At 43.9% G+C, this 10516-nt stretch overlaps 1 protein-coding gene across 12 annotated transcripts in view; it reads left to right on the top strand.

Annotated features, from left to right (window-relative positions):
* Window positions 1-2200: 2200 nt before the first annotated feature.
* The window catches only part of elovl4a (ELOVL fatty acid elongase 4a), a 108939-nt gene continuing 100623 nt past the window's right edge, over window positions 2201-10516 (top strand). For 4 of the 12 annotated variants that reach the window (XM_038799312.1, XM_038799302.1, XM_038799300.1 and 1 more), the window contains exon 1: window positions 2373-2403. In XM_038799312.1, coding sequence (XP_038655240.1) covers window positions 2397-2403 — 7 coding nt within the window. In that variant the 5' untranslated portion in view covers window positions 2373-2396. The other 8 variants (XM_038799305.1, XM_038799306.1, XM_038799307.1 and 5 more) reach the window with 6 other exon arrangements.

Genomic DNA, 10516 nt, shown 5'->3' with positions numbered 1-10516 from the left:
AGGAGGCTCCAGTCAATATTAGGGAAGTTGAAGTCACCCATGACAACAACTCTGTTACTTTTGCACCTTTCCAAGATCTGCCGCCCAATCTGTTCCTCCATCTCTCTGCTACTATTGGGGGGTCTATAGAAAACACCCAATAAAGTGGCTGCTCCTTTCTTGTTTCTGACTTCCACCCATACTGACTCAGTAGACACACCCTCCTCGACTACCTCCATTTCTGCAGCTGCCACTCCCCCTCCTCTTTTACCTCCTTATTCTTCTTAAAACACCTATACCCCAGAACATCTAACAACCATTCTTGCCCCTGTGAAATCCATGTCTCCGTAATCATAGATCATAGAATTTACAGTGCAGAAGGAGGCCATTCGGCCCATCGAGTCTGCACCGGCTCTTGGAAAGAGCACCCTACCCAAGGTCAACACCTCCACCCTATCCCCATAACCTAGTAACCCCACCCAGCACTAAGGGCAATTTTGGACACTAAGGGCAATTTATCATGGCCAATCCACCTAACCTGCACATCTTTGGACTGTGGGAGGAAACCGGAGCACCCGGAGGAAACCCACGTACACACGGGGAGGATGTGCAGACTCCGCACAGACAGTGACCCAAGCCGGAATCGAACCTGGGACCCTGGAGCTGTGAAGCCATTGTGCTATCCACAATGCTACCGTGCTGCCCTAATGACCACAACATTGTAGTTCCAAGTACTGATCCATGCTCTAAGTTCATCTCCCTTATCCCTGACACTCCTTGCATTGTAAGAAGTCTTACAACACCAGGTTAAAGTCCAACAGGTTTGTTTCAAACACGAGCTTTCGGAGCGCAGCTCCTTCCTCAGGTGAATGATAATCACAGGTTAAAGAGGTGTGAATTGTCTCAAGCCAGAACAGTTGGTAGGATTTTGGCTTGAGACAATTCACACCTCTTTAACCTGTGATTATCCCTCTCCCTGGATCTGTAATTATTTGAATACCTGCAAATGCTCGCATTCCAAGCATTGTCCAGCATCTCTGACTTTGTCTATATAATTGTTTCTGGAACATACCTCTCCATTCACCTGAGGAAGGAGCTGCGCTCCGAAAGTTCGTGTTTGAAACAAACCTGTTGGACTTTAACCTGGTGTTGTAAAACTTCTTACTGTGCTCACCCCAGTCCAACGCCGGCATCTCCACATCACTCCTTGCATTGAAACAGCCACACTTTAACCCATTCCACTGAGTGCAACAACTGTCTATTCTTCTTCACAGACTCGCTGCACACTATTTCTGCCTGTTCAACAGCTACCCTATCCTCTGCTCCGTAGCTCTGGTTCCCATCCCCCTGCCACACTAGTTTAAACCCTCCCGAAGAGCTCTAGTAAACCTCCCACTAAGGATATTGGTGCCGCTCCAGTTTAGGTGCAACCTGTCCTTAATGTACAGGCCCCTCCTTCCCCAGAGGTATCCCAATGATCTACATATCTGAATCTTGGGGATATCTGACTGGGGCTGTTTAGCACAGGGCTAAGTAGCTGGCTTTGAAAGCAGATCAAGCAGGCCAGCAGCACCACGGTTCGATTCCCGTAACAGCCTCCCCGAGCAGGCACCGGAATGTGGCGACTAGGGGCTTTTCACAGTAACTTCATCTGAAGCCTACTCGTGACAATACGCGATTTGCATTCATTTTTCATTTCCTTCCCTCCTGCACTAGCCCTGTAGCCACGTGTTCAGGTGCACTCACCTGAGGATAATGGTGAAATTAAGAATATATAAAACAGATTTTGGAGATTTCTTTTTGAAACCCAGTGTTGTGGAAATGATGTAATCGCTAAAGAATTGACTTAAAGGTGAGCTAAAATTTGAGTTAATATCAGACCAAATGCTTGGGAAGGAAAAACTAACCTTAATTAAAATAACAGATTTATACAAATAACACATTCCTTTCAAGAAACCAGAACAGTATCGTGGAAATGGGTTCTGAATGCTGATTCCCTGCGTCTCAACTATTCATTGCGTCAACTAACGACTTAAATGATGGGATAGAAAACCACATATCTAAAGTTGTTGCTGACACAAAGATAAACAGCATTATATGCCGTGCAAATGGAAGCATAAGATTACCAGGAGATATTGACAGATTAAATGGAGGGGCAAAGCTGCAGCAATTAGATTTCATTGGAGGCGACCGTCGTTTGATTTATCCTTTCGGGATTTTCTGCGGGGTGCTGCAAATAGCAGGACTAATTGCTGACACCTTGGTACGATTCACCACCTTGTCCCAACTTGTGCCAGGCGGCGCGGGATGTTACACGCGCAGATTGTGCCAGGATGGTTGAGTGACAGGCGACAGCCGCATGCGCAGTGAAACTGGCCCCGGGGGGGGGGGGGGGGGGAGAGGACGACGACACAGTGATGGAGAGTGAGTAAGGTGACAGCAGCTGGCCGCGACCGGACCAGGCCAGGTCAGGCCGAGAGAAGGATCGACCGAAACACACTGGCGAGGGGGGGTGGTGCGGTGTCCGGGGTGCGGGAGGGAAGGGGATGCGGAGGTGGGAGGGGAAGGGAGGAGGGAAGGGGGGCGGGGAGAGAGAGAGAGGGGGCAGGCGGGGGTGGTTCCAGGGCGCGCGCGTTGGCGCGAGAACTCGGCGGGAGGGCGCGGCGCGCGGCGGAGGTGTTGGGAGCGGAGCGCGCGCGCGGGCGGCGCCGGGGGGGGGGGGGGAGGAGGAGGAGACAGTGACCTTGGAGTGGATGTGCGACAGAGGAGCTCTGCTCACAGTCGAGGTAAGAGCAACAAAATTAAGTGGACAGCATCGCCCCACAGCTCCCGTCCACGGGCATTGGGCTTCTGCTTCGGTATCGATCCCAAAGGGATTGTCTTGAATGGGTGATCGTTTTGGAACGAGTGCATTTAAAAAAATAATTACTCACATCTACAGACCGTGCGATTAACGTGGTTGATCAGATTTGAAGTAAGCAGTTTGAGTGGGTCTGATCCGCCTGGCTGTGTGGGTTTGCTGAACAGTTCGCAGGATTAAATTGCTGGGTTTTTTTTTCAAATATCTAATTCTCAATAAATATATTCGTTTCGAAATGGGCTTCCCTCTCTGCCAGATATGGCACGTCCATTTGTGCTTGAGTTCAGTTGATTCGTTCATCTCACAGTGTATCCATCAATAAGGAATATTTCTGGAAATCGAAGACAATGCAGCGGGGTGATGTGCAACTCACTTGATGACATTGCTTTGCAAGAGGGAAGCGGCCGTCTGTTCTTTTTTGGGGGTGGGGGGCTGTTATTTTACCCTTTTTCCAATGAAGAAAATTAATGGTGACTCCAGCCGGTTTTTCTTTGCCGAAAGATGACATTTTCAGTGATTGGTTTGAACCTTTAGGTGTTTATTTCAAACAGGCTGAGACTGTACCAGCATAAACCGTTAAACCGATTTTTATGCCGGGCTAATATTCCGATTGGTTGCTGAGCTCCCAATTTAGTGCAGGTAAATTTGATCTTTGAAGTAAATCGATATGTTTCTATACCCCCCCCCCCCCCCCCCAGTAATGACTAAGAGGGATTTTTTTTTGCTTTATGAGATATCCCAGATTATTTTGAATGTGCGGAGGTTCACCGGTGGGTGAGAAATCGGGTATACTTGTAATATCCCTAAACATCACGCATTGTTACAGGTTAAAAATGCTTGATTACTGTGCCTAAATTTTGTTAAACTTGCAGAGATCATTACAGTGTATGGGTGCAGCCCATTTTTTGCAACTCTGAATATTTGACCTTTGCAGAAAAGCTCATTGCTCAAGATATGTGTTTCTGGTTCGCTAGCAAATATGTGGAACAGAGATAGCATCCATTCAGTTTTCGTATGATATATGTTGAATTAATGGAAAATGCACAAGTTAGGTGCAACCCTACTTGTTCTAAATTTATGTACAGCAGCTTATGTGTTTGGTATTCCCAGTTATAATAGAAATTAATCACACTAGACATCTTTTCATGTGGTAGTAGTAATAAAAGCAAATAGGTCAGCACAGTATTAATAATATGCTAGCAAACTGGAAGAACAGTGCTAATTCGTGTAGAGGTGTTTATTAATAATATGCAAGTAAACTGCAAAAACAGTACAAATTTATGTTTTAGGAACAAAATGTTGAGTATGTTGGTGAGCATTTTTGTTCCATTGTATTCCCTTCTCTCTTCAATTCAGTCTTCTGGATGAACTGACTCATGCTGCAGCATAGTTTAACGTTCACTAGCAGCCATCCTGGACTTTTTCCATTCAACATTGGGAGATTAGACAGCGTCATGTGTATAGCACCTTTATGCTTTTTGAAGCATCTCCAGATGCTTTCCTATGTTAATAAGACAAAATAGACACTGGGACAAGGAAGGAAATACTGGGTGAAGTGATGTAGCTTGGTTAAAGGACAGTGACTGTAAATTGACCATTTGCCAAGTAAGACATTGTAGCAAGTCATGTTTTATTTTGATTTGGTACAGTATCTATACTCCTTCAGATTGGTGCTGGTTAACAATCTGAATTGAGAAATGTTGCAGTGAGTCCAGCATATCTGAGGTCAATTTTAACATACCACTGCCATCCCAGTTGAGTTCAGGTAACTGAGCACAGACAAGGGGCTTCATTATAATCCTGCTTTGCTAAGTAGGACACTAAGTAGCATCATGTTATCCATGGAGCCATGGGGAAGAATTTAAATTTGTTTATTTAAATTTTATAAATTAGTGAAAATTGTAATATTGACAAAATTTGAGGATTTATCTGGGACAGTCGGATGATTTAAAAAAAAATTTAAATGTAAAGCTCCCATTTCAAGGTGTCTGCTTCTTCAGTTGGGCCTCCTTCCAGAACATGCCAACCATAGTCAGGAGTCATGTATCACATGGCAGAAGTAGTTACTGTGGAGTCATATCCATTCGGAAGTGTCCAGAATAATTTGAATTGCAACCTTTATATAGCTGAAAAGTATTAGAGACTGAATTCTAATCCATGTTTCGGAAACCAAGTATTACGGCATCATCTAATCTTCATTATTAAAGTTGTATTTTAAAACAAATGTTATTTAATTTTAGGTAGGATGTGGAATTGAACATATCCACTGTGGCAAAATAATTGATGGTAGAGTTGTCACTGTGGGAAAATAATTTTTAACTTTCCAATTCAAAGAATAAACATCACCATTAATGCACCTTTTAAAATAATTGTGAAGTTCTGTAAAGCTTTGCTCAATTTAAAAAAAATATTTAGATTGAAATTCAGGGGCTGGTTTAGCACAGGGCTAAATCGCTGTCTTTTAAAGCAGACCGAGGCAGGCCAGCAACACGGTTCAATTCCCATACCAGCCTCTCCGAACAGGTGCCGGAATGTGGCGACTAGGGGCTTTTCACAGTAAGCCTACTTGTGACAAGTGATTTTCATTTCATTTCAGAAAACTGTTTCTGGCACTAAATGAACTAAATATTCATAATAGGAAATGGATGAGAGGCTTTGAAGAAGCATTATCTATGCATCTTCACAGTGGAAGACAAAAAAAAGCATCCCAAGAGTATGAAAAAATCAAGAGGCAAAAGGGAGGGAGGACTGAAAACAGTCACCATCACTAGAGAAAAAAAGATGGAAAAACTAATGAAACTTGAGGCTCACAGTTCCCTGGACCTGATCGCTTACAACCTAGGATCTTGAAATAAGTGACAAGATATGGTGAATGCACTGGTTGTAATCTTCAAAATTTCCTAGGTCCTGGAAAGGTTCCAGCGGATTGAAAAACTGCAAATGTAAAACCTTTGTTCAATAAATGAGTGGGACAGAAAGCAGGAAACTCGAGGCCAGTTAGCCTAACATCTGTCATTGGCAAAAATGGAAGAATCCATTATTAACCAAGTAGTAATAGGGCATTTGGACAATCATAATACAACCATAGTCCAAAGATGTGCAGGTTAGATGGATTGGCCATGCAAATTTGCCCCTCAGTCTCCAACAGGTTAAGTGGGGTTACTGGGTTATGGGATAGGGTGGTGTTGTGGGTTTAAGTAGGGTGCTCTTTCCAAGGGCTGGTGCAGACTCGATGGGCCGAATGGCCTCCTGCACTGTATTTTCTTTGATTCTATGAATTAGGAAGGGACAGCGTGGTTTTGTAAAAGGAAAATTGTGTTTGACAGATTTGTTTGATTTCTTTGAGGAAGTGACAGCAAGGTGGATAAAAGGGAACCAGTGGATTTAGTGCAGGGTTTCCCAAACCCTTTGAGTCGTGGGACCTCTCGTGACCTCCCAAGAGCATCGGGGAACCCCAAACATTCTCATAATGTCAATGCCCCTTTTTTGTCATGAGCTCGATGCAAACACAGAAATCCAATGTAAACAACAATTTTCTGGTTGTATTTATGCATATAATTACGAGTTAGAAGAGGCACACAGTCACAAATACATTTGCCAGCTACATGGTCCCTTCACATTAACCCCAGGCCAAGCCATCCTCCCATGTCCCCTTAACGTTTACCCTGGAAGTAGTACCAATTTAGGAGTGGGTAATCTAGTAATAATTTAAAAATTCTATTGTTAAGTAAGACTTGAGTCTCACCTTTTGTCATTTTTAATGGGGGAATGATGCTGGAAAGATGGTTCTCATGTTGGACACGCGCACCCCTCTCTCTCCTGCATACACACACTCACTCACTCACCTCGTTCTCTCACACGCACACATACATTTGCATCTCTCACATTCACACACACACAAACCTCTCTCATTCACTTCTCTCTTTTACACTTACTCCCTATCTCACTCACACATACCCTGTATCTCACTCACACTCACCTCCTTCCCTCACACACACTCACCCCCCTCTCTCACATATGCCTCTCCAAGGCCCGAACCCCACCTCACTCTCATACATGCCTCTCACCAATTCTTGCTGACTCTTTTTTTCCATTCTCAGGATCAATCCTATTTTACGTTGTGTTGCCCTGTTATGTATTTTCTTTTCATGTACTAAATAATCTGTTTGAACTGCTCGAGGAAAAATACTTTTCACTGTACCTCGGTACACATGACAATAAACAAATCAAATCCAATCCAATCCTCACTGTTGGCCACAGGATTTTCTGTCCAGTAACAGCGAAATGGAATAAATTAAATGGGACAATCAGAGAAAAGCCTCTCGGATCACTGAATTGTATCAGCATCCAGTGCCCAAGAGGTCTAGCTCTGATTGGCCTATTTCATTGCTGTAATTATTTTTGAAATTTGTTTGGTTCCTCGTTTTAAATTGGTGTTTGCCGGTCAAGTGGCAGCTGCCAGTTCCCTGGACCCCCGGAGACTCGTCATGGACCCCTTGATGTAGTGTATTTGGATGTCAACAAGAGCACATAAAAGGTTACTAGTTTGTATTTCTGGGGATGATATTTTAGCATGGAGAACTAACTAATAGGAAACAGTCAGAATAAATGGTTCATTTTCAAGTTGGCAAACTAATTAGTGGATCATAGCTGAGGATTCAGCTAGTTACCATTTATGTTAATGACTTGGATGAAGGAATCGACTGATTGTAGCCAAATTTGCTGACAATATAAAGATAGGTAGGAAAGCAAATTGTGAGGAGAATACAAAAAGTCTACAAAGGGATATAATAGGTGAAATGACTGAGCAGAAAATTGGCAGATGGAGTATAATGTGGGAAATGTGAGATTGTCCACTTTGGCAGGAAAAATAGAAAAGCAGAATATTTAAATAGAGAGACTCAGAATGCTGCAGTGCAGAGGTATTTGGGAGTCCTTGTACATGAATCACAAAATGTCAGTGTGCAGGTACAACAAGTAATTAGGAAGATAAATGGAATGTTGGCCATTTATTACAAGGGGAATGGATGATAAGTAGAGGGATGTCTTGCTACAATTGTACAGACTATTGATGAGGTCACACCTAGAGTACTGTATGCATTTTTGTCACTTCTATTGAAAGCAGTTCAGAGAAGGTTCACTAGGCAGATTTCTGGGATGAGGGATTTGTCTTTCATAGAATCATAGAATCCCTACAGTGCAGAAGGAGGCCATTCGGCCCATTGAGTCTGCACAGACCCTCTGAAAGAGCACCCTACCTAGGGTCTGGCCCCACCCTATCCCTGTAATCCAACCTAACCTTTTGGATACTAAGGAGCAATTTAGCATGTCCAATCCATCTAACCTGCACACCTTTGGACTGTGGGAGGAAACCGGAGCACCTGGAGGAAACCCACGCAGAAACGGAGAGAAAGTGCAAACGCCACACAGTCACCCGAGGCCAGATTTGAACCCAGGTCCCTGGCGCTGTGAGGCAGCATTGATAACCACTGTGCCGCCCATAACTGCAATGCAGTTATGAACAATTTATGTTCAAATGTGTTCATTTTTGACTGTTATCTATGTGAACGCTATTGTGTACGTTATCTCTAATTGCAGCTGCATTTAAAAGTATTTTTCTGCCAATTTTTCTCTTTCGCAGGGAAACTAGTTAATTTAATCGATTATTTTGTTACAAACGTGGTTTCTAATTATATGGAGATGGAACAAATGTTCTTGATTAGTTCCCAGCTCTGACAATGTCACTGAGCACAACTTTGTTGTTGAAATGAAATGAAGTGGAAATTGCTTATTGTCACAAATATGCTTCAAATGAAGTTACTGTGAAAGCCCCTAGTCGCCACATTCCGGCGCCTGTTCGGGGAGGCTGGCACAGGAATCGAACCGTGCTGCTGGCTTGTCTTGGTCTGCTTTAAAAGCCAGCTCTTTAGCCCTGTGCTATTGTTAGTATCAAATGGGACATTTAGCATTTAGATCTAGCAGCTCAAAATTGGATACCCTTCAGGTGCTATAGGCCAACAGCAGTAGCAAAATAGTACTCCACTATGATGTACCTCATGGACTGGTGCATCCCTCACTCTACCATTCCCAACAAACCAGGGGGTCTTTGGCAGCCTTCTGTCTCATAATAAATAAATAATCCATTATTGTCACAAGTAGACTTCAATGAAGTTACTGTGAAAAGCCCCTAGTCACCACATTCCGGTGCCTAATTGGGGAGGCCAGTACGGGAATTGAACCCGCGCTGCTGCCTTGTTCTGATTACAGATTAACTGTTTAGCCTATAAGATGAGGGTCTGCACCTTAGTGGTCACCTCTGTTGACCGGTCCCCGGCATGGGCAAGATGACACCCAGCTGGCATTGCCAGGTACCAGGTGGCATCGGGAGTGCCAGCATACCACCCTGCTGTGAGCCTGACCACCCAGGGGCTCCCAATCGCCAGGGAGACCTCCCCCAAGTACCGGTGCGCCTGGTCCATGTTTTTGGAAATCAGTGCTGAACCGCGCTCTCTCGGGGTCTCCCGAGTCTAACTGCTCACTTGAATGTGCAAATGTGGGTCCTGACCACAGATCGCGATGCCTCGCGAGATTTCGTTAGATCTCATGAGGCGTAATGAGCGTACTAAATCTCACGAGAGACATCTCGCGCGATTTGACTCGAGACGCAACGAGGCCGATAGATCGCTCCCCCAGTTTATTAAAACAGTGTTTTGCCTCTCATTCCGAAGGTCACCTTCAGGCCCCTAATTCTCAAGTGTTATGGAAATCTCGTAACTAACATCATTCTGAATATTTTTTAAAAATTGAAACGTTCTGATGGGGTCATGAAACAGAGTTGTTTCAAACTGGTATCAGCAAAAAACCTAGTGGTGACTATTCTAATAAATAATGAAGCTCTAGTGAAAATTATATTTGAGTAATGTCAACTTTTGTTCATAGTATTGTATAGAAGGAAATTTTCAATCAAATATGTCAAATTTAGAATACATTGGCTTGAAATTGTCAGAAGTGGAATATGATGACGTTGCAGAAAGAAGAACAAAGTTGTATCACAGATTTGCATGCAAGTTTCCTCACTGGAATAATTGTCAATCTCAGCTGCCTGCTGGAGGAGCAGGAATTGGATTGGATTGGATTTGTTTATTGTCACGTGTACCGAGGTACAGTGAAAAGTATTTTTCTGCAAGCAGCTCAACAGATCATTAGAAAAGGGAATTAAACAAAATTCAAGAAAATACATGAGAATACATAATAGGGCAACACAAAATATACAATGTAACTACATAAGCATTGGCATCGGTTGAAGCATACAGGGTGTAGTGTTAATGAGGTCAGTCAATAAGAGGGTCATTTAGGAGTCTGGTGACAGTGGGGAAGAAGCTGTTTTTGAGTCTGTTTGTGCGTGTTCTCAGACTTCTGAATCTCCTGCCCGATGGAAGAAGTTGGAAAAGTGAGTAAGCCGGGTGGGAGGGATCCTTGATTATGCTGCCCGCTTTCCCCCGGCAGTGGGAGGTGTAGATGGAATCAATGGATGGGAGGCAGGTTTGTGTGATGGACTGGGCGGTATTCACGACTCTCTGAAGTTCCTTGCGGTCCTGGGCCGAGCAGTTGCCATACCAGGCTGTGATGCAGCCCGATAGGATGCTTTCTATAGTGCATCTGTAAAAGTTGGTAAGG

The sequence above is a fragment of the Scyliorhinus canicula genome, chromosome 6, assembly GCF_902713615.1.
Source record: "Scyliorhinus canicula chromosome 6, sScyCan1.1, whole genome shotgun sequence".
NCBI classification, from domain to species: domain Eukaryota; kingdom Metazoa; phylum Chordata; class Chondrichthyes; order Carcharhiniformes; family Scyliorhinidae; genus Scyliorhinus; species Scyliorhinus canicula.
The sequence above is the reverse complement of the archived record's forward strand: the minus strand, read 5'-3'. Positions and strand labels throughout refer to the sequence as shown.